This window comes from Hypomesus nipponensis, chromosome 4 (genome assembly GCF_054491055.1).
Source record: "Hypomesus nipponensis isolate SF chromosome 4, ASM5449105v1, whole genome shotgun sequence".
In the NCBI taxonomy this organism is placed as follows: Eukaryota; Metazoa; Chordata; class Actinopteri; order Osmeriformes; family Osmeridae; genus Hypomesus; species Hypomesus nipponensis.
In genome coordinates this window covers 4,259,175-4,282,500 of record NC_140364.1, presented here as the reverse complement: position 1 = coordinate 4,282,500, position 23,326 = coordinate 4,259,175, and the positions used below count along the sequence as shown (strand labels likewise).

General features: G+C 46.6%; 2 protein-coding genes across 3 annotated transcripts in view; both read left to right on the top strand.

The window, feature by feature from the left end:
* LOC146295092 (uncharacterized) overlaps positions 1 to 1,525 on the top strand; it is a gene marked incomplete at its 5' end in the record, with an annotated part of 2,611 nt that extends 1,086 nt beyond the window's left edge. Inside the window, 5 exons of the mRNA XM_084695954.1 lie at positions 172 to 204; positions 340 to 375; positions 857 to 886; positions 1,216 to 1,248; positions 1,383 to 1,525. Of these exons, the coding sequence (XP_084552080.1) occupies positions 172 to 204; positions 340 to 375; positions 857 to 886; positions 1,216 to 1,248; positions 1,383 to 1,525 (275 nt within the window). The remainder of the gene's footprint in view (positions 1 to 171; positions 205 to 339; positions 376 to 856; positions 887 to 1,215; positions 1,249 to 1,382) is intronic.
* Positions 1,526 to 6,942: 5,417 nt separating this feature from the next.
* stm (starmaker) lies at positions 6,943 to 20,289 on the top strand. 2 transcript variants are annotated; one of them, XM_084697136.1, is made up of 21 exons: positions 6,943 to 7,028; positions 7,543 to 7,604; positions 7,943 to 7,960; positions 8,293 to 8,325; positions 8,481 to 8,534; positions 8,716 to 8,754; positions 9,649 to 9,681; positions 9,961 to 10,011; positions 10,178 to 10,222; positions 12,218 to 12,286; positions 12,652 to 12,690; positions 12,791 to 12,829; positions 14,452 to 15,666; positions 15,802 to 15,849; positions 16,038 to 16,091; positions 16,483 to 16,524; positions 16,608 to 16,655; positions 18,170 to 18,217; positions 18,324 to 18,413; positions 18,515 to 18,586; positions 19,577 to 20,289. In XM_084697136.1, exons 1-20 carry the CDS (start codon positions 7,018 to 7,020, stop codon positions 18,544 to 18,546), a joined length of 2,070 nt encoding a protein of 689 aa, XP_084553262.1. In that variant the 5' UTR covers positions 6,943 to 7,017; the 3' UTR covers positions 18,547 to 18,586; positions 19,577 to 20,289. The 2 variants fall into 2 exon arrangements, with proteins under 2 accessions (XP_084553262.1, XP_084553263.1); XM_084697137.1 differs by lacking the exon at positions 9,649 to 9,681.
* The last annotated feature ends 3,037 nt before the right edge of the window (positions 20,290 to 23,326 follow it).

Here is a 23,326-nt window from a genome sequence, read left to right as displayed (position 1 = left end):
AGCATGGCCAGAAGGGTCCGTTGCAGAGACACATCACAGAGTTACCCTGCATTCGTGCCTGCAGTCTCCAACAATGACACAGCTTCCTCACACTGTGAGCTTGGCCTCTGACCCAAACGTAAACGAACTCCTGGGGTTGTGCTGCTAATGACCTTATCTGTCTTTCCGCAGATGAACCTCTGTATGACAATCGAGGGACAGCAGGTAAGCAGCCAGTTACCCTCCATATGCTCACAATAGTGTCAGTATAAGTCCAGTAGCATGGCACCCTAACCAGCATGGCGCCCTAACCGTGACCCTGACCCTTGACCCCTGACCCTAACTGACTGCATGTTTCAGATGCCAGCAGCACCAGCGCAGAAGCCGCTCCCGAGGGTGAGGATCTGTTGTCCGACCTCACTTGTAAACAGGCCTCTGGCAGCGCGACACAACACAGACATACTGTACATTCAGCTTGTGGGGCAGCAGCGTCGCTACAAGTAGCGTGTTACTGGTTTAACGACATTCCTGTCAACTGTACGGGTTTCGATTGCCCATTTGTTTGACTGATCATTTTCATGATAACTGAGATAGCATGGACTTGGAGTTTGGCTTTGATGCAGTAAACTACTTTTGCTATGTTGCTGTAGCTTAGCTACTTTTCTCTAGGGGACCTTCAGTGTAGTGAAGCTTCATTGAATGTAGAGTAACTGCTATAGCTCACTACACTTCCCAAGTAGCTTGCCCAACACTACCAACCTACATCACATACAGGATGAATATACATGCATCACATGCAGAACATGTTGACATACATCACATGCAGGACATTTATAGGCTAAAACCAGGCTAACATGTTTATCTTGCCTTCCTTCAGCTCCCAAGCCAAATGTAGTGAATGGTGCTGGTAAGTGATTTCAGATGTCTCAGAATATTTACTCATTCATCTAGTGCAGTGGAACATGTTGGCTGTAAATGTATCAATAACCTTTAAGGATTCAGCAAATGTATAGAATGATTGTAGAATGTATATAATCAATGGAGAATGTCAGTTTGTGTGTGTGATATTTGTTTAATGGAAAGTGATACTTATACAAATGTTCATCCAGGATGGAGAATAAAGTTCTGATCTATTGAGGGAACTGAGCTGATACACAACCTGGTTGGATTTGTGAGAGAGAGCATGTGACCATGACGCTGTGACCTCTGACCTGTGGTTGTTCTCCTCCCCACCAGGCGCTGCTGCCAACAGTGTCGAGGACGACGATGGTAAGAGGAACTGTGCATACACACACACACACATATACACACACACACACATATACACACACACACACGTCCTCACACACATCTCACACACATAACCCATCCGACGTGACAGTTTCCCAAAACAATTTTTTCAGACGACGACGATTCCGACTCGGATGAAGGTGCGAGAAAACGAATCATCCCACGCGCTTCCAAATCCCAAAAGACAGTTGGAACTCGGAGCAAGCCCCAGTCCACCAGGAGGAGGTCCCGCAGGCCCTCCGCCCGCCACATCTGAGCTCTCACAGACACATGGAGACTGATGTCTTTCACATTAGCGGGTCTCATCCTAAAACAATCCTTATCTCGTAAGTCCTAAAAGACAAATCTGGGGAGATTCTGTCTGTTAGGAAAAAGGTGGAGCCTTTACAGACAACATAACCCTGACCTAACCCATTCCAGACAGATCAAGTAAACAAATTGGACATTAAAATACAAAATGTAACACAGGATTTTTCACGCCTGAATACTAAAGACCTGTAATATAGATTTGATAGCACCCAGCCATAACACCAGTAATAGAGACGTTCAGCCATACTACAATACCAGTCATATAAACCTTTTGTGTAACGCCAGTAAAGACAGCCAGCTATAATACCAGTAAAACAGACCCTCGTACAATACCAGTAATATAGACAGCCACAATGCCAGTAATCTAATCCCCTGGTATAACACCAGTCTGCTATCTCGGACCCACACCAGCCTGATCAGCGTGGCAGTGCCACCATGTTGACTAGCTACACTGTCACATTCATGCTCTGCCCCTGCAGGGCTGCAGGGCTGCTTGGCTGTCTATAACTACAACCACAGAAGGCACTGATCTGGGGGGAACCCTCCTGCTATAACAGCCATTAACCAGCGGGTGGCGCTGTGGGATTAAAGGCTAGCTACACAATGGCAACTATAGAACAGAGACAACCAACTTTAGTTATAATGGATACGATACAAATCTTGAATTGATGATCTATTTTTCTTCATCCTTTACAGGCAAGCGCTAAACAAATGTCAGAATGTCAGACTGGCGATACTGGTGCTGTCCCTCTGAAGACGCTTACTCAGCCGTGTTATAGCTTGTAGTAGCTAGTCTCTATAACATCACTCTTGTCTTGAGACACAGTCAGTGTTCAAATCAAAAGTGTCTCTTTTTATTTCTAATGGTCATTTTTATACACACCGTATTTAACAAATGTATAAACATTTTGGGATGAACATCCAAACATGTGAATATATTAACCTCTCTGTCTTAACTTCCTGAATAAACTTCTCTCAGCAAAGTTACACCTGGCCTACTCGTTTTAGATCGACTACTAAACAAACTGAGAAGATGAGATTAAGATCTAGAAATTGCAGGAAGCAGTTGCAGGCGGATGAGAACCCGAGAGTTACAGATCTGTAGGTGGATCAGAGACCAGGTCTTATTGACCCAGGCAGGGGTCAGATGTAGGCCCAGTCTGGGTGAGGGAGAGGGTCTAAGGCTGGGGTACCCTCCATAGACACATGTGCCCCTTCCCAGGAGCATGGCTGCTCTATTTCACTAGAAGGTTAAAGAGCTAAAGAATGACTTACCCATAAGCCATGCTCTTACACACACACACACACGCACACACACACACACAAGGAGTCAGAACAAAATAACGCTTAGCCTGAATCCTCCAGATTCAATGACCTTTTATGGTTGACTAAGTCCGGGTGTCGCGTTCCCGGCCAGTCCCTGTGAAGCAGCAGTATCCAGGGTTAGGGTTGGGGCTAACGTCCTCTCTCTCACTCCCATCTGCTGGAAGCACCCTAACCTGAGGCCTTTGTTGGGCCTCTCCTCCCTGGATACCCCAGCCTCTCAAGCCTCAGACTGCCTAGCCTCTTTAGCCTCTAAGCCCCTCCGCCCTCATAGACCCTCGCCTCACCAGCCTCGAACACACTGGCCTCCAACACCGCCCGGCCTCCTGGCCTCTCACACTCCAGGTTCCGGGCTGGTTCCCCCCTGCTCTCCAGTCTCATTAGGAGCAGTTTGCATGCATCCCTTCCTCCTGGGAAGAACACAGCCCAGATCAATGGAGAGAGTTTGGCCGGGCGTCTGGACGGAGTCATGAGTCATCTAGATTTATCCTGCTCTGTCCTCCAGCCTCTGTCCTCATACAACCCCAGTACAGACACCATGGAGCTGGGGGAGTTGTTCCACCTGTCTGGAAGGTGGGCTGTTCCTCCATGCTGTCCATGCTGTGTCCTTATGATCAGCTACAGACATGAAGCATCCCAGGACCCACAGTTCAATCTGGTAGTACATCCGCCCTAATGCCAACTCAAACCCAGCCACTACACACTGTTCCCTGACCCCAGCTCTGACCCCACCCCCCTGCCTAACCTTAACCCAACACCCTTCTAGACCCCTAACCTTACCTCAGCCCTAACCCCATCCCTGCCTCAGCCCTAACCCCTCCCCTACCTCAGCCTTAACCCCTGCCCTACCTCAGCCCCAACCCTAACCCGACCCCTACCTCAGCCCTTTGTTGTCTGGTCCTGTCTTGTTCTGCCAACTTTTCCTTTACTATATGATGTGGAGGTTCTTGCGGCCAAACACACTGGACACCAATTTGGTGTTCAGACCTTGTCCCACATCTAACCCAGCCCCCAACCTTGTCCCCAACCCTAACCCTGAGCCTCACAGCAAGGTTAGGATTAGTGAGAAGTGAGAAGATGGTGAGAAAAAGGAGGTAAACATGCCCTCCTCACTCCATCCTTCTGTTGTCATGTTGGCATGGAAACGTCTGATCTCAGTAGAGCAACACAGAATGATGGTTTATGGCAAGCAGGGCCGTGGGCAGGCGGGTCCTCCCTGACCAATGAGCAGCAGTCCTCTCTCCTCACACAGCTGTGGTTATGGGGCATTCAAACGTGCAGTGACGATGCGCTCTGCTGATCAGAAGCACAATGTTCTGTGTGGCTGTTGACAAAGTTGGAAGCTACATTCTTACTAGCTACTTTCAACCACCTGCCCCAGGTTATAGAGTTAGCTAACACTGTTGCTAGCCCATATAGCAAGGATAGAGTTGGCCAACATGCTGCAATTACCTCAGACAGCAAGGGCTTGGCCACACTTCAGCAGCAGGGTTAAAGTTAGCTAACTCTGCAACTGCCCCAGACTCCAACTTCATGATGAAACTCACAGCTGCTCTAAGCTAAAACTTTATTTACAAATACTGTCAAAACTGTGTGGGGGGTCAACTTAGTGTATTCGCTAAAAGTGTAACAAAAAACTGACAATATAACATTAATGCCTTAACAGATATCTAACTGTAAAGGGACGAATCATAGTCTGTTGCTCGATTATCTTGAGAATCAGGCACTGAATGAAATTTCAATTGGCTGGTGTATTGTATTGTATGGTGTATTGCTCAGGACGCAAGTTTGGTGAAGTTATTTGAATGAGTGGCCCGCATGGGTGGGAAATAAATATTAATATGGGAATGCTGGTTTCACAAAACAAGCCAAGGAGGAAGACCTTCCTCGCTGAAGACAATTGGCTGGAACAGGAATGCTGGAATATAACTGGTTGGAAAGCAACGGGCCTCTCCAAAACGAAATTAAATGTACTTTCCACTTACACTGAGATGTCTGTGTTGTCAAATAACTCTAATGTTGTGTGTTCTTACGTTCATGTTGTGTGAACTCATATGATTTTTGAAAACCTATTATACCTTTAAAGCGAACCTGGAAGCATTTTCAGTTCAGTGGGACGTTATCCTGACGTCAGAGTGTGTGAACGTTTGCAGAAAGAACCTGAACCTCCGTTTTCACACCTGCCAAAGCCCTCACTGTTCCACACAACGAGGCCAGCTTGGGGCCCGCTACGAAGGCAAAGATCAAATGCTGATCTCTATCTAAATCTCTGGTTCGGGGATCTCCCACTGAAACGGGTCAGTGGTTTAAGCTATCAAGTTTTGGCAAACAGGTAAGGCTATATTTTGGACTGAAAGACAAAATGAGGGTTATATGTTATTCAGTATTGGTTTCCAAAGAGTCCCAATTGAAAATCTTGAGACGTGAAACATGTGGCATGAAGACATCACAACCATGAATGTGTCGAGCTGTTTTTTAACCATCAATACACCCACAGCCTTCCAACCTTTAAACAATCTGTACGACCTTAATGCTTCATCCTATCACAGTGACCTTTAACCTCATCCAGCACGATAGGAGGGGAAGCAGTCAGTCTGAAAGAAACCTCTTCTGCCCCCCCAATGTTCTCCCGAGGTAACGCTGCTTACATTACCGCTCACACAACCAGACCCCACAAGGTAGCACAGCTCCATCCTGAAACTCTTCAGATTCCTGTTTCTACACTAATGAGATTGACATTTGATATGAATGTATCTGGTTTGATAATGCCAGGCAGGCCTTTCCCAGATGAAGTGTGTGGGAGAGAGTCAGGGTGAACTTCCAGGCTCTTAGTAACAGCGTCACTGTTCTGAAGACAACGGGGGTTTCCACAACCTGGAACAAGACGGATTTGAGCTTGCTCCGTGTTGCTGTGGAAAGCTTTGTTGTATGAGCTCTGTTTAGCTTCTGGGGCGACCCCAACCCTGGAGTAAGTATGGTTCTGTTCTGAACCACATACTTTTGACATTTAGTGGATACTGCAACTGCCCTTACAAAATATATACTGTTATAGGTTAATGTTACTATTTTGGGACACGCTAATTCGTCATATTATTGCACCTTAAGCTGACGCAGACAAGTTTGGACTTTTGTACTGTTGTTTCAACAGTTGTAGTACGGTAGTATGGGAATAAGGAGATTTTTAATGTTTTCATTTTACTAAATAGTACAACTGTATAGGAAAAAATTGTGGGTTAGCCCTAGTGTTGGTGTCAGTAGCAAGGTTCCGTGATAAGATAAGGCAGGAAGTCGTTGAGCCAGTTGTTCAAGAAACAGCAAAATGCTAAACAATGACTCGTCATAAGCGACTGTTGATTTTGACATGAAGCCACAAAGGGTTTGGATTACTGTGATTTGTTAAAGATTATTTTTGACTTCACTGCCCTCCAACAGACTGAGCTGTGTCATCAAGCCTCTCCTGAGTCACACCCGCTCCAGGTGACCATGTGACCAGAGTTTACAGGTGGCTTGGTACACTTTGTGCACAGGTCCCCATGCTAACTGGGCTCTAGACTCATCAGCTTCAGTGAACAAGCAGGGTTTGACTTCACAAAGCGTGCTTAGGTCACTGTTCAACTGCTGCCTTTGTCTTTCAGCCTTGAATCCGATGCCCTGTGTGCAGGTGTGTACAGACATCCCCTTTGTGTGTGGTTTTTTTGCGCTCCAAAATCATTGTGTGAGTCACTTCCTGGAATCAAACACTAAGGTTCCTGCACAACCACATACCTGGTTCGAACTTCCTGATTCTCCTCAAGAACATTCCAGCTACCGAACAGCAAAACTGTCACACTGTTGTAATACGAGAATGGTGGTGAAGTTATAAGTTGTTGATAATACTTCAGCGTTCGTGCTGATATAGAGTTCTGTCCAGATTGTGGTCATATAGTTGTGGAGGAGCAGTTCCCTGCTCCCCCCCCCCCCCCTTGTGGCTCTGCCCCCCTCCACCCAAGAGTGGCTCTGCCTACCCAGTAGAGGGAGGGTTGAAGCTATTTAAACCCTTGCCGTTCCTCCAGCCTGACTTCAGACCCGCAGGACACCAGACAGACTGAGTGTCACCGCACTTCATAACCTGACACAATGCTGTCACGGTAAGATGAGATTTTCTCTTTGCATAAACACGCTGAACAGATTCACATATTCACGTTTCTCATGAAACCGTAGATTCCAGCAAAGTTTTGTTAGTCACAGTGAGAGGAACTGCACATTGACTGCATGTTGAAATGCCACACAAGATATGTATGTACACAGACATGTTTGTTACAGGTTTTACTCTTATTGTGCTCTTTGCTAGCATGTTCTGTAGTACTTGAGATGGATGGTTAACGTTAGGGTGTATCTATCTAGGGTTAGAATGTATCTATTTAGGGTTAGGGTTAGTGTCGAGGTTAGTGTATCTAGTCCTAGGGGTCACCGGGCCATCATGTGTGAGAAGCTGATTCTGGATGAAGTCTCTCAGCGCTCAGTACAGAGCAGAGCTCCTCTCTAGCAGGTGTGGGCCTTTGTTAGAGAGCTAAATGAGACATTTGAAAGATCCAGTAACTATTTGGATAAGTTGGGTTAGGGCTCTGAGACTGTGGTCTGAATGATTGTGTGTCTTCCCAGAACTGTGTTTTTACCCCTGCTCTGGGCATTGGTTACTGTGTCCTTCACCTTCCCCATCACTGGTAAGCAGACATTTTACCCACACAGGAATCTCACTAATATCTGAATATTTGGTACAGTGTGAAACATCGTTTTTTTCCCCCAATATAAAAGACGGTTATACAAGATGTATATTTCTATGTGTATAATGTACTGGTATTCTATTTGTGAAATCGTCCAACATTTCTAGATTAGAATTCATGTTCAAATGTGATATAACTGGTGAGCTGGTCTCCATGACAATGGGAGTCGTCTTGCTGGCCACAAAAGCGGCGTAATGAGACGCCAGCTTCCTCTGCCAGGGACAATAGCCCTGTGTTCCCCTCCTGCTCACCAGCCATACTCTGCGTCTCTCCCACAGGTGAAAAAGACAACGACGGTAACGTGGACATGTGCTCATCTTCACATTCAGCACAATCAGCACAACTGGCAAAAACACACATCAAACCAAATCAAGTCACACTGTGTTTGTGTCGCCCTTTTTACGATCCACCTCACAGAGGGCTTCACAGTTGCCCACAGATCAGCACACGCTACCATTTTAACCCCTTAGTACAACTAACTCAAAGACACACTGTGGCAATATGCTGATACCAAGTACCAGTAGCATTCTAAAATCACTGATTGTGTAGATAAAGAACTGTCCACTGTTCTAAAAGTAGTTAACATTCTAGAAGTATTCTAAACTTCTGACATTCCTCTGTATTGCAGAGAGAGCTGCAGCCTTACTGGAGTACCTGAATGGTGAGTATCACACATTATGACAACCTGCTCTGGAAACTGTCAACATGTCCAGGAAATGCCAAATATTCTATTCTTGTTCTATTTTATGTTCTGAGATTATTTAGTTGGTTTAAGAAAGTATCCAGCTAACTAAAGCTTATTTGTTTTCTTGTCAGGTCCCGTTGATAGTGCAAACCCAACTGGCCTCGCAGCAGGAGGAAATGCTGAAGGTTTGGTCTACGTCTGCTATAGTTATCCATACAAACTGCATAGCTCTACAGTCCCACAGACAATAAAACTTTAGCCCTTACGGTTTGACCTCACTGAAAGTCACCATGTACACAATGCCAAGCTGCTGTCCATTAGCACTAGTATCAGATGTGAAAGTAACTAACACACTACTCTGTACAGGACCAACTGGTGGAGATGACTTTGCAGACCAGGGGACAGGTACAGCATATGTCTGCCTGCCTGCCTGCCTGCCTGCCTGCCTGCCTGCCTGCCTGCCTGCCTGCCTGCCTGCCTGCCTGCCTGCCTGCCTGCCTGCCTACCTACCTACCTACCTACCTACTTGCCTGCCTACCTGCCTGCCTGCCTGCCTGCCTGCTAGCCTGCCAGCCAGCCAGCCAGCCAGCCAGCCAGCCAGCCAGCCAGCCTGCCTACCTTCCTACCTGCCTGCCTGCCTGCCTGCCTGCCTGCCTGCCTGCCTGCCCACTTGTCTGTCTGTCTGTCTGTCCTGCTTTCTATCTCTCTTTCAATCTATCTTCCTGTCTGATTTTCTACTTGCCCACCAGTTTTTTGGGGGCCTGGTTGCCCGCTTGTCTGCTTATCTGTCTGCCACCTTCCTGCATATCAGCCACCCAGACCCTAACCCTTATCACTGTCAAGGAAGGAGGAAATACATTCTTAGGAACATGAGAAATCAAATATCTGAAATCTGACCCTTAAGGAAACAGGAACAGAAAACAGAAATAAGCTGAAACTAAATTCCAGAAGTTTTCCTGAAACGTGTGTTTAAAAGAGAGAGAACTTGTGTTGTGTATGTATTCGTGTATATGTTGTTTGTATGTGTTGCGTGTGTGTGTGTGTGTGTGTGTGTGTGAGAGAGAGAGAGAGAGAGAGAGAGAGATAGTGTGCATCTGTGTCACACTGTTATGTTAACATTGGAATACGATTTATTCCATATATATACCATACACCAGGCAGGCATACAGAACATAGTATGTCCATGGTCAGCTGGCCCTAACATCTCTTCCACCTATCACCAGGAAGTTATTGTGTTGTTCTATGAAAGTGTACCTAACATCTAGTCTCCCCTCTGATCCCCTGTTCTGCATCCCCCAGACCCCAGCCTGGATATATCCACAGACACCAATAGTGAGTCTGCCCTCTCTCGCCCCTCTCTCTCCCCTTCTCTAAAACATCAGTTTGTTTTGTGTACCACTGCCCAGGAGCTCTGAACCCAGCCACTGCAAGCTGCTGGGATAAAGCATTTGAATCAGTTTTGGAAGCGTGGTGACCAAACTTTGAAGGGAACACTTGATAAGAGAGGCTGTGGGCTTGTGTTGTTCTGTACTGTCTTGTCCTGTCCTATGTTGTCCTGTCCTATCTTGTCCTGTGGTATCTTGTCCTGACCCCCCTGTGCTTGTACTTCAGATGGAGAAAGCATGGAGATGACCGATCTGCCAGACCTTCTGGATGCTGCAGGTGATAGCTGCATCCTTCTGCGTTAACACAGACACACACAGTCGACAGCCTTTATCAGACATGCTAGATGGAGTTCTATTACGGCTTCACTAAAGACAGAAGAGGTCCATGGCTTGATGATGCTAGGCTACGCTAACTAGCAAGCATTCACTGTTCCCCCTCACAGATTCAGCTGATGCAGATGGGATGCCACTGGAAATGGATATTACAGGTACGAGATAGGGGCTGTGTGAGGTACACCTAAACTTGTCTCTTTACCTATCTAACCCTAACCTGTCTCTAAAAAGCATTACCGACCTGTCGCTATATAGTGAGGTTTGCTATCTAGGTTTGTTAGCTATCCTCATCTATTTAACTGAAAATGAATGCCAGTGATGACACCAGTGTCTTTCAGTGGAGTTCAAACATTTTTGACTAGAAGCTCTCAGAGTGGCCACAATTAAAGTGTTCTGAAAAAAGGCTAGGTTCAGCGCTTTTTCTCTATAAGTGGCCGCATGCATATGTATACGCTCTCTCCTCAGTGTGAAAACCCTGAGGCTCAGAAAAAATCCTGGTCTGGACACTGGCCCTAACCCTCACCTGTCTAACCCTCATCTGTCAAACCCCCACATGTCTAACTCTCATCTGTCTAACCCTCACCTGTCTAACTGTCTAACCCAACACAAGCCCACAGCCTCACCTGTCTAACTCTCACCCATGTGACCTTCACCTGTCTCTTCACCTGTCTAACCCTCACCTGTCTAACCCTCACCTGTCCAACCCTCACCTGTCCAACCCTCACCTGTCTCTTCACCTGTCTAACCCTCTCCTGTCTCTTCACCTGTCTAACCCTCACCTGTCTGACCTTCACCTGTCTAACCCTCACCTGTCCAACCCTCACCTGTCTCTTCACCTGTCTAGCCCTCAACTGTCTAACCCTCACCGGTCTAACCCTCACCTGTCTCTTCACCTGTCTTACCCTCACCTGCCTATCTGTCTAACCCTAACCTGTCTAACCCTCACCTGTCTCTTCACCTGTCTAACCCTCACCTGTCTAACCTTCACCTGTCTCTTCACCTGTCTTACCCTCACCTGTCCAACCCTCACCTCTTTCTTCACCTGTCTAGCCCTCAACTGTCTAACCCCTCACCTGTTCACCTGTCTAACCCTCACCTGTCTATCTGTCTAACCCTCACCTGTCTATCTGTCTAACCCTCACCTGTCTCTTCACCTGTCTAAGCCTCACCTGTCTAACCCTCACCTGTTTAACCCTCACCTGTCTCTTCACTTGTCTAACCCTCACCTGTCTAACCATCATCCTGTCTAACCCTTACCTGTCTCTTCACCTGTCTAACCCTCAACTGTCTAACCCTCACCTGTCTAACCCTTACCTGTCTAATCCTCACCAGTCTAACCCTCATCCTGTCCAACCTTTACCTGTCTCTTCACCTGTCTAACCCTCACCTGTCTAACCCTCACCTATCTATCTGTCTAACCCTCACCTGTTTATCTGTTTAACCCTCACCTGTCTATCTGTCTACCCCTCACCTGTCTAACCCTCACCTGTCTAACCATCACCTGTCTAACCCTCACCTGTCTATCCATCTAACCCTCACCTATTTAACCCTCACCTGTCCCCTCACCTGTCTAACCCTCATCTGTCTAACCTCACCTGTCTAACCCTCACCTGTCTAACCTGTTAATATACAGAGTTTCTTTATACATGAAGCTTGTGTCTTCCTGAGGTCAAGAGGTCATACAGTGAGGCCCCTCACAGAACAAATATAGGCGTGGAATGAAAATATGTCCAGACTCTTGGGAGACAGTGAGGAGGGAACATGTATAATCAGGATTTACATGAGTTACGATGTTTTTACCTGTTTGCCTGTTCTACTGTATCAATGTACTGACCATTCTAGACCATATAAGGAATCAATTCTGTACATTCAATGTTTTAACATGTCCAGCTAATGTATATAAGGACGTCTGGGAGACAGTTGCCCCACTCATGCTGACCATTCTGATCACATGATCCGAGCTCGCTTAATAAACAAAATGAACCCTTTTCATTGTCGTGCATCCTTCCGGCCTGCCTTCTGACAGAAAGAAAGTTCTAACACCTGTCTAACCCTGACCTGTCTAACCCTCGCCTGTCTCTTCACCTGTCTGACCTCACCTGTCTAACCCTTACCTGTCTAACCCTCACTTTGTTCTGTTGCCCCATCAGATCCTGCTGCCAGTGACAGTGTTGAAGATGAAGACGCCGCTGAAACAGACTCAGATGATTCGTCTGAGGGTAGGTACACACCAGGGGGCATAGCCCATATTTTTGGGTAGCCCTAGAAAAATATGGATAGGCATCTTTTCAGTTTTTTGTAACTTATCTACTTTGTGATGTGCACCCGGTGCATCATTTTTCAGAGATATTTTCGTTTTTGGGTAGGCCTTAGAACAAATTGGGTAGGCCTGTGCCTACCCAGGCCTACCCGTGGCTACGCCCCTGGTACACGCACCACCGTTATATACACACCACTAATATATAAATGTAAACAGAGTTACATCGCTCTAAAGGAGCTGACATCACACATCCTGACATCACTCTGTCAAGATTCTGACATCACTCTGTAAAGGTGCTGATATGATGTTGCTTTTGTGTTTCAGAGTCAGAGGTTGAGGAGGACGCTGATTCACGAGGGAAAGGTCAATGATCCCCTTTTACAAAAGCACTATCATAATCTGGTCACTGTCATGTCACTCTTGTAACAGTATGTTGTGTGCCCCTGTGTGGTGTCTAATGCAGACAGCGACAAGGACTTAGAGATGGACCCAGATGATGCAGGTAACAATGGACAGTGATTGTGACAGACACACAAACACACACACACACACTCACAACAAGACAAGCACAGACAAGCACAAACACGCACGCACAATACATACACACACATGACCCATTCCAACACAATCACCCGCAAGCCCTCACAAGAACTTTACTATGGTTGTTGACGCCAAAATAAGCCCATTAACTAGAGAGGGTACAATTTCTGGGGAAATTGTAGGGTGTGCTTGCTTGCGTCAGTTGCAGGTGGGTCCGTTTTCCCTTCTAGTGAAATTTTCAAGCATTTAGCCTACTCATATTGCATAATTCATTAAGGACACCCTTTGAAACAAGGAACCCCCTTTGAAACAAGCTACTGTAACAACGTTGTCACCAGTGTTGGGTAACGTTACTTATTAAAGTAACTAATTACAGTTAGCACTTACATTCCTTGTAAAGTATCTAGTTACGTTACTTAGTTACTTGCTGTAGAGAGTAAGGCGTTAAGTTACTTTTGCGTTACATTAAGAAAAGTCTTTTATTTCTAAGACAATTCACCTGGTCACTCTTATGCCCAGAAGGCACATTTAATGGGTTGACCTCAGCAATAGCACATATTGTACTGAATATTCAGTGTCACTCGCATATAACATGATCAATCCTCATTATACAGCAAGACGGATCAAGGTAATAATCCACTATCATGAAAAGCAATATTTGCATGAAGTTCTTCAATCAAGAAACGTTTTAATCGATAAATAATATACTTGTCGACGAGTGTCAACACTCGTCGACAACACTGTTGTTGCTGCCGCAATTGTCAATGGAGGCTGACGGGGCTTTCACATAGCAAACAAATCAAAGTTTTTATAGCAACCTATATTAAAATCTCACCACCTGGCTGTCTTCACAGTCATATTGTCATAACATTTCCCTCTTTCTGTTTGTTCGTGTAAAAGCAATTGGTGTGATTTTGGGGGGCTGCCATTTTTCACTCATAATCCAAGCTCCAATTTGCGATCTAGAACGTCTCTATCACGTTGTATCCATGCGTCGTTGCTAACGTGTGTTGACGTGGTGACGTAGCTAGCACAGATTACCCTTCGACGACTAAAGGCACTTTGTTGCCACAAAAACGTTGTAACCTCCTAAACTGTGCAACGGAACATAATGCAATCGAGACCAAGACGAACATTTTGACACAGGCGTTGTCTATGTAGTCCAAATATTGACTGATCCTTAGGGGGGCAAAAATAAAGAAATAAAGAAATATATATGTGAGATAACAATGGTTTGTGTTCGCCGAAGGCAAGCACACCCCAATAATGTTGAATTGATCCACAACCTAGACCTAGGCACCATAAAATGACTGTAACTGGGGTTAGACCGTTCACTAACTGGGATGAATCAGTGAGAGGGTGAGTAACCGGGACAATAACAGGGTTGGTAACAAGGACGGAAACACGTCAGTAACAGGGACATCAACAGTAGTAGGGACCGTAACATGGGCTGTAACCAGGACATTACCAGGGAGAGCAAAGGGACAGTAAGAGGGGCAGTCAGTCTGATAGTGGTCTGGAATGCAACGTCTCCACTACACATCCTACATCACAGTTTCCTTTAAGTTATATTTCTACCTGCAGACACGGACACAGATAACAGCGACAGTGACCAGGAGATTGAGGCAGATCAAGACACCGACAGTGACAAGGCCCTGGAAGCCGCGGTGGCGAGTGACAGCCAGCAGGACTCTGAGGATGACAGTGAGAGCGAAGCAGACAGCCCGGAACAGGAAGCGGAGACCGATGAGGGGGGCAAAGACAGCGATGAAAACCAAGATGCGGCTGAGCAGGATGACACAGCGGATAGAGATAGTGTTGAGGATGAGGTGAGGGAGCAGGTGGAGGCAGGGGGAGATGAAGGGCAACAGGCTGAGTCTGTGGAGAGCCTAGAGGAGGGTGGTCCCGTGGTCGCCCAAGTCCCGGAGGTGGAGCCAAGTAAACAAGGAGACAAGAGTGTGTCCTCTCTGGCCGCAGACTCCTCCGAGAGCAAGGATGACAGCAAGGATGACAGCAAGGATGATAGCAAGGATGTCAGCATGGATGACAGCAAGGATGACAGCAAGGATGACAGCAAGGATGACAGCAAGGATGTCAGCATGGATGACAGCAAGGATGACAGCAAGGATGACAGCAAGGATGTCAGCATGGATGACAGCAAGGATGACAGCAAGGATGACAGCAAGGATGACAGCAAGGAGGACAGCAAGGATGTCAGCATGGATGAGAGCGAAGTTGCTGTTGAAGCGAGGGATTCTAGTGAAGAGAGTGATGTCCCAGACCAGAACCAGGACCAGGACAGCAATGATACTCAGGAGAGTGATGTCCCAGACCAGAACCAGGACCAGGACACCAATGATAGTCAGGAGAGTGATGTCCCAGACCAGAACCAGGACCAGGACACCAATGATAGTCAGGAGAGTGATGTCCCAGACCAAAACCAGGACCAGGACAGCAATGATAGTCAGGAGAGTGATGTCCCTGACCAGGACCAGGACCAGGACAGCAATGATAGTCAGGAGAGTGATGTCCCAGACCAGAACCAAGACCAGGACAGCAATGATAGTCAGGAGAGTGATGTCCCAGACCAGAACCAAGACCAGGACAGCAATGATAGTCAGGAGAGTGATGTCCCAGACCAGGACCAAGACCAGGACACCAATGACAGTCAGGAGAGTGATGTCCCAGACCAGGACCAAGACCAGGACAGCAATGATAGTCAAGACCAAGATGTCCCAGACCAGGACCAAGACAGCAATTCACAATCAGAGGATACCAGTGTAGACAAGCTGTCTGAAGGTATAACTTTTCTGTTACATAGCTATGGCCACACATGACCGTGTATAATGAAAATTCATAGCTACACCATACATGAATGCGTTTCTCCAGTAAGACATCTTGTACAGTACATAACTGTTCATTGCTTCCTGACAGAGACGGACACTGACGACGCCAGCGAGAAGGAAGACAGTTTGGCATCTGGTAGGTCTGGCCTCATAAATGTAAATCAGTATCAAACTAACCAACCACAAAGTGGTTATTGGCCATTGGGAGCCATTCTAGCAGGCTGCCTCTCCAGACCAGTGGAGGTGAATGATGAAGCAGTGATTATTCTCCGCCCAGTCCTGTCTCACTGTCTGGCCAGATGTGACATTATGTTGTTCCCTCAGACCCTGAACTTGAAGCAGACCTGGAGCCAGCAGAGGACGCAGACTCAAACGCAGGTGGGTTAGGATGAGAGTTAGAACTAACTGGGTGTGCTAACCAAACTAAGTGTTTGTATTCCAGTCAGACCACTTAGCACTTTATGTTATTTGGTTATTTGGACAACTATTCTATCGTCACACATTTATGAATACTTTACCATTGTCTTTTACAAAAATACCAGTCCAATTTATCTGCGTAATCCTGTCTAATTTACAATCCTAATAAATGGGTTGATTAACTAATTAATTAATTAACATTAATGAGTTAACAGGGGATGACTGCTTGGCAATGACACATGATGACAAAGCGGTGACATAGTGGTGACATAGTGGTGAGACAGTGGTGACATAGTGGCGACTAGTGGGGATCTTGTAGTGTGAATGCTACAGTCTCTGTTTATCTTAACAGATGAAGATGACCACCTTGAGGAGACTGCTCCAGATTCAGACGGTAAAGTCCAGGATACAAAACCAAGACCTAACAAGGTTCTGATGGGGGTGGTACTCTTACGAGTTGTGTGTTTCCCTGAACAGAGATGGTGAAGTCAGACGATCTGGATGACACGGACATGGTATCGGATGGTGAGTGTCAGGAATGATATTAATGATCCTCATCAGAATGATGAAGATGTTGCTCCCAGTTGGGTTGGTACTGATTGGGTCATGGACGGATTAAGAAACCACGGGCCCCTGGGCCTGGATGTGTCCAGGCCCCCCCCCCCCTCACCGCAAAAAAACCAAAACATTTTCTTTTTTGTCAGGAATAATATTGATATAGTTGTTTAAAAACGCAAAAGTACTCGAGTAATCAACAAAATAAACAACGTTTATATTCCAAAAATATTTGATAGTTGTAACCATAGACTAGAGTGTACATTTGTAGCCCACACAACCCTCTCTCTTTCTTGAAAAATGACCATCATAGGCTTAACAATATTATATCTTCAATAAATAGTGTGTTGGGGGTGCTTAGACACAGCTCTAATGCCATTGGTTTTCACTTGCTTTTTGGATTTCTCCCTAAAAAGTTGAAGGTCCCATATTTCATGGAGTACTCAGCCCCTCTAAAGTCCTATAGATAAACTGAGGGGATAAACACTCACTTGAAAGGTATCATGATGGTTTCTTTCTTGTGACATCTTCAAAGTGAATGTTTAAGCGATTTTTTTGTTTAATCAGTAGGACTTTTGGGGCCCTGTTTAAGACATTAATGACTTAAGCCTAGCATATACTGGCTACAGCGCATATCATCATGTCAATACACTAGCACATATCAAGTTAATAACAGCGACGTCACGCAGACTCTGGGTTAGGGGCCCCTGAGCTCATGGGCCCCTGGGCCTGTGCCCGGTAGGCCCATTGGTTAATCAATCTCTGGGTTGGGTTGGTCCATGATGGGTTCTGTTCTAGTTGGGTTCTAGATTAGTTGGATCTATGTGTAGGTGTGTGTATAGGTGTTGGATTCTAGTTGGATTGGGTTCTGGTTGGGATCTAGCTGGGTTCATCTTAGTTGGGTGGTGTTACAGTTGGGTTGGGTTCTAGTTGGGTTCTACTTAGATGGGTTGGTTTCTACTAGGGTTGGGTTATAATGTGTTGGGTCCTAGTTGGAATTGTTATCAAACGTGAATGCCCTCCAAGAAGCCATTTGGGCACAGAACATGTAGATTGCAGACACACAGCAGACACACATTAAAACCATATCAAACAAACCAAATCACAACAATCCAAGGTAATCAAGATCATCTATTGTAGCCGTTCAGACAGAAATTAAAGGTGCCTGTCAACAACTGTTACAATAAAAAATACGTTAAAATAAATGATGAGTATGTTGCGCATCTATGTATTTATGGATTAAGTTCTAGTTAGGTTTATAGATGAGTTACTTCAAGATGGATTGGGTTCTATTGGGGTTCCAGATGAATTTGGTTCTAGTGGGGTTGAACTTTAGTTGGGTTCAAGGTTAGTTGGTTCCTATTTGGGTCGGTTCTAATTGGGTTCTAGTTGGGTTGGGGTTCGTATGGTTGTGGTTGTAGTAGTCCCATTTGGGTTGGTTCTGGTTGTGGTGTTTGGGTACTCTAATGTGTTTCTCTGAACAGAGTTGGTTCAGTCAGACGAGCAGGATGAGCTGGACATGTTATCTGATGGTGAGTAGTTATCCTAACCCTAGCACTCCTTTTGTTGCAACATAAGAAAATGTTGTTGGATCCAGTCCAGCATCATGTTTTGGTACAATGTGAACCCTTATCACAGAGCTCCCAGCCACACCTGATCCACTGGACCCACTGGACCAGCTGGACCAACTGGACCCTCCAGATGATATGGTTCAGGGCGCAAAGCAGGGTAAAGATCACTGCACCACACTGCCTGCCTGGAAGACCAATCAGCCTCCTTCTTCAGGGATACTACATTAACCTCATCACTGATCACCGGTCTACTTCCAGGCTCTGATGCTGCCATGATGACCCAGTCTTAGCGCTATGGAAGGAGTCCACTGGGATATCAGTTTTCAATAGGTATTTACTCCATCCACACACCTGCAGGTCCATCTTTCCACCTGAGGTTCATCCAAGTATCTGCACCCATACGCCTGTTACACTATCTACTGCTATATTCCTGTCTTGACATTGATACACCTGTATCTACCTTAATACTCCTGTAGTTACTGCTGTAATCCTGTCTTCATTGATGCACCTAGCTACACCCATAATCCTGTAGCTGCACCCATAGTCCTGTAGCTGCACCCATAATCCTGTAGCTGCACCCATAGTCCTGTAGCTGCACCCATAATCCTGTAGCTGCACCCATAGTCCTGTAGCTGCACCCATAATCCTGTAGCTGCACCCATAGTCCTGTAGCTGCACCCATAATCCTGTAGCTGCACCCATAGTCCTGTAGCTGCACCCATAGTCCTGTAGCTACACCCATAGTCCTGTAGCTGCACCCATAGTCCTGTAGCTGCACCCATAGTCCTGTAGCTGCACCCATAATCCTGTAGCTGCACCCATAGTCCTTTAGCTGCACCCATAGTCCTGTAGCTGCACCCATAATCCTGTAGCTGCACCCATAGTCCTGTAGCTACACCCATAGTCCTGTAGCTGCACCCATAGTCCTGTAGCTGCACCCATAGTCCTGTAGCTGCACCCATAGTCCTGTAGCTGCACCCATAGTCCTGTAGCTACACCCATAGTCCTGTAGCTGCACCCATAGTCCTGTAGCTGCACCCATAGTCCTGTAGCTACACCCATAGTCCTGTAGCTGCACCCATAGTCCTGTAGCTGCACCCATAGTCCTGTAGCTGCACCCATAGTCCTGTAGCTGCACCCATAGTCCTGTAGCTGCACCCATAGTCCTGTAGCTGCACCCATAGTCCTGTAGCTACACCCATAATCCTGTAGCTACACCCATAGTCCTGTAGCCACATAGTGCCTTACACCTTCAGCTTGTGTTTTACACCTATGAATTGAGTGTTTGTGCGAGCCCTCTGTTTTTGATCTCCTCTCCAGAGCCATCATGGTGATGCCCATCGAGGAAGACCCTGTCCCGCGGCCACAGTAACAAATCGCGTCAAAATGTCACATGTCATGTGTTTTAAAAGTTTCCTAACCCTGCATTTCCTTGAAGGTTGAGGGTTTCTGTCTAGGGCTGTGGGGCTCAGATTAAATTATTTCCTCTATTTGATGTAAATTAATTTCCACCCACTTGTTTCTCAAAGCTAGTTTAATGTTTGACGATGGAGAATATGTCGGTTATCCATATTGCTCGTCTCGTCAGCCGTGTTCTGATGTCCTGCTTGTCAGCTTTTCGTTTATCGTCCACCAGCACCCTGGAGATAGCATTCAGATACTGTTAGCTTTGCAAAAGTCTTGAAGGTTTTTGGTTTCAACTGTCTCTTTTGCTGTTGTGTGACACAGTACTTTTTCTGTTCTTAGCTGGCACTTTGTCCTTTTAACAGCTGCTACCCTGACTATAACTCCACTGACTCTCAGATCATCATTGGTTAAGTTATGATAAACATAATAAGATGTACATACATTACATTCTAGGCTATGACAATTCTCTTGCCTGTCTTGGACTTACAAACTGAAATTTATAGAAAAAATAAAGATTGAATTTGGTGGATCAAAGGTGAAATAACAATTGCATGAACATAATGCTAAAACACTTTATTTTCAATGTACGCTTTAAAACACAATAAAGATTTGAGTTGTCAGATTAACTTCATCTGACCCTTTTTGGGGATAACAGGCTTGTGTGTGCGCGTGTGTATGTGTGTGTGTGTGCGTGCATGCATGCATGTGTGCATGTGTGGGTGTACGTCTAAACATGTGAACATGCTTTAGGACACATATGGGTTATTTGTAAAACGTTTTGTGCAATGGAAGAATTAAAAATTATAAATAAGTATTTTGCACCACATCTACTCCACAGCATTAGGACAGAACACAACATATCGGGCACTACTCACCATCGATAACAGTGTAACACCCAATAGTGCATATGACTAATTACGTAATTAATGAATCAATAAAGCCATACATTAATAGAATAGAATGGAAAATGTTGTCCTTTGACAGTCAATTAATGTTACACATATAACATATGTTCACTTATTCACCATTTGACATCTTAGAAACCAATAACAAATGATTGAATTAATGGTTGAGTGGAATCCAAAAGATGCATGTATGCGCTCTTTCATCCAGGTCATAAGCTCACTGCTGGAACAGCAGACCTGCAGGGCTACAGTCAGGTGAAGGGTTGGGGTTACAGCAGGAGCTCTCACCACAGAGACCAGCTCAAGGCAGACAGACAGACAGACAGACAGACAGACAGGCAGGCAGGCAGGCAGGCAGGCAGGCAGGCAGGCAGGCAGGCAGGCAGGCAGGCAGGCAGGCAGGCAGGCAGGCAGGCAGGCGGAGACAAACATACATACATACATACATACATACATACATACATACATACATACATATATACAGGCCAGCAGGCAGGCAGGCAGGCAGGGAGGCAGGCAGGCAAGCAGAGAGAGACAGTTAGACGGAACAACAGACAGAGAGGCAAGTGGACAGAGGGATATGATATAGAGAGGCAGGGGGTAGAACTGGGCGAGGGACATTAAGGTGAGCCAGGAAGAGAAGAGGGGAGGACAGAGAGGGATATTGAGGTGAGGCTATCAGGTTCTCGGTTTAGGGTTTTGAAGTGACCCAGTGAAGTAGATCATTTGACCCCAGAAAAGCTGTTTTGAGGAGCTTCGGTTTCCACGCCTGCCTCCTGACTCTCGCGTTACACATCCTCCACACCTGGTGGTCCAGAACCTGACTGGAGACGAGGAGGGGGAGCCGGGGGGACGCAAGAGGGGAACCAGAGACAAAGCCTCCAAACAGCCCCGAACAAAGAACCGTGGCCTGCCAGAAAGAAGGCCTGGGATTGGCGTCTCAACCCTGACCTAGGTTACCTGCCCATGCTCAGAGAGGCTGGGTAGTGGAGCCTGACTGCTCCCCCCCGCCCTCCATCGCTCACAACGCTCCCCTCTCTGCCCCAATCCGCCCCCCCCCACCCAACCCCACCTGCACCCCCCCAAACACTGGAGCCTGACTCGCCCCAGCACCACCCCCACCCCCAACCCCCCGCAAACGCCAAGTGCATTAGGAACTTCCCTGACCTCTCCACACACCTACCCCTCTCGCCCCCCCCCAAAAAAAACCTCAGGAGGGCGGAAGCCTCCCAGACCTGGGAGAAATATTAGACTTTAATTTCAAGAGCAGGAGGTTTCGAGCGTGCGCTCTGATGGCTGCCATGATAGCTGTGAGAAGAGGCCTACCTTTACCTGGGAAGTGGCACGTCCACTCCAATGGATTACTTGCGTTACACTTTAGAGACAACACGAGTACAGTGCAGCCCCATTGTTGTTCTGGCAGGTGTCTTGTCGACACGGTAGGATGTGTAACACAAGAAGCAGGCACACACTCCCCGCTGATTGGTTGGAGGGACCGAGGGCTGGGGTGGTAGAACTGATAACTTCCTCTCCCCCTAACCCTAACCCTAACCCCAAACTGTTGGCGAAGGCCCTTAGAACAGGGAATTTCCAAGACCACTCGTTGGTCATCAGGAGCGAACGAAAGGTAGTGGGAAATGATGAGACATTGGAGATGGATGTGAGGGGGCGGGGGGGGGGGATTCTCCCAATATATCCTACTGGGGACACAGATGAACAGTTCTCTTCTGTTGGATTCCTTTCGTTTAAGAGCTTGGGCTGATTGGAAAGAGAGCAGGGCGGCCCTGGTCACACTAGCAGCCTCTAATCTGTGTTTGGCTCCGGCACAGCCCCCCATTAACAGGAACCGATTGTCCTGCAGGGGAAAGGAGGGGAGGCGGGGAGGCGGGGAGGAGGGGAGAAGGGGACATGGATCTGGATAAGAGGAATCTTGGCAGATGGATGGAAGGCTCCATGACACATAATAAGGCCTTTCTATATGTCCTCTAACCTTATTCTCCCACACGTGCCTGTGTGTCAACGCTGTTATTGTGATCTGCGGGAGAAAGGGCCCAAATGTCCTCCTCCCTACGAGTGAAACATACATAAACATCTGACTACATGTTGGCTGGGTAGTACTGTACTGTAACTGACACACTGGGGGTAGTACTGTACTGTGACTGTACTGCTATGTTCTAGGGTTTAGGAACGTGTGTTAAGTATGTGTTCTCCAGAGTGAATGAAGATGAGCGCTCTCTTGAGTATAGGAAGGTGCATGTTCTCCAGAATTGAGAGACGTAAGTGCTCTCCAGAGTTACGAAGGTGAGCGTTCTCAGGCGTCAGAACATGTTCACCTGAGGTAAGGCAGGTAAATGTCCTCCAGAGTAAAAGTGATTGTTCGGTAGACAGGTGTTGTGTTTCAAGGGACAACAGTAACAGTCTGTTTGATGGCACAGTAATTACTTGTGTTATGGAAGATCTCCATTGCTGCTCATCGGGATTCATTTATTTAACCAATAAGTCTGAGCGTCTGCGGGTATTCATTACAGTGTAACACTGTAAAACAGACTGCTGAGGTGACCTGGCAAGCAGGGCAGGAATGCACTGTTTTAATTCTAGTTTAGTTTGATTTTCTTTCTGCCTGCCTGCCTGCCTATCTAGATGTCTCTCTGGCTCCTCTACCTGTCTGTCTGCCCGTCTTTCACTTTATCAGCCTGCCTGTCTGTCTGCCTGCCATACTACTTGTCTGGCTGCCTGCCACATTACCTCTCTACCTGTC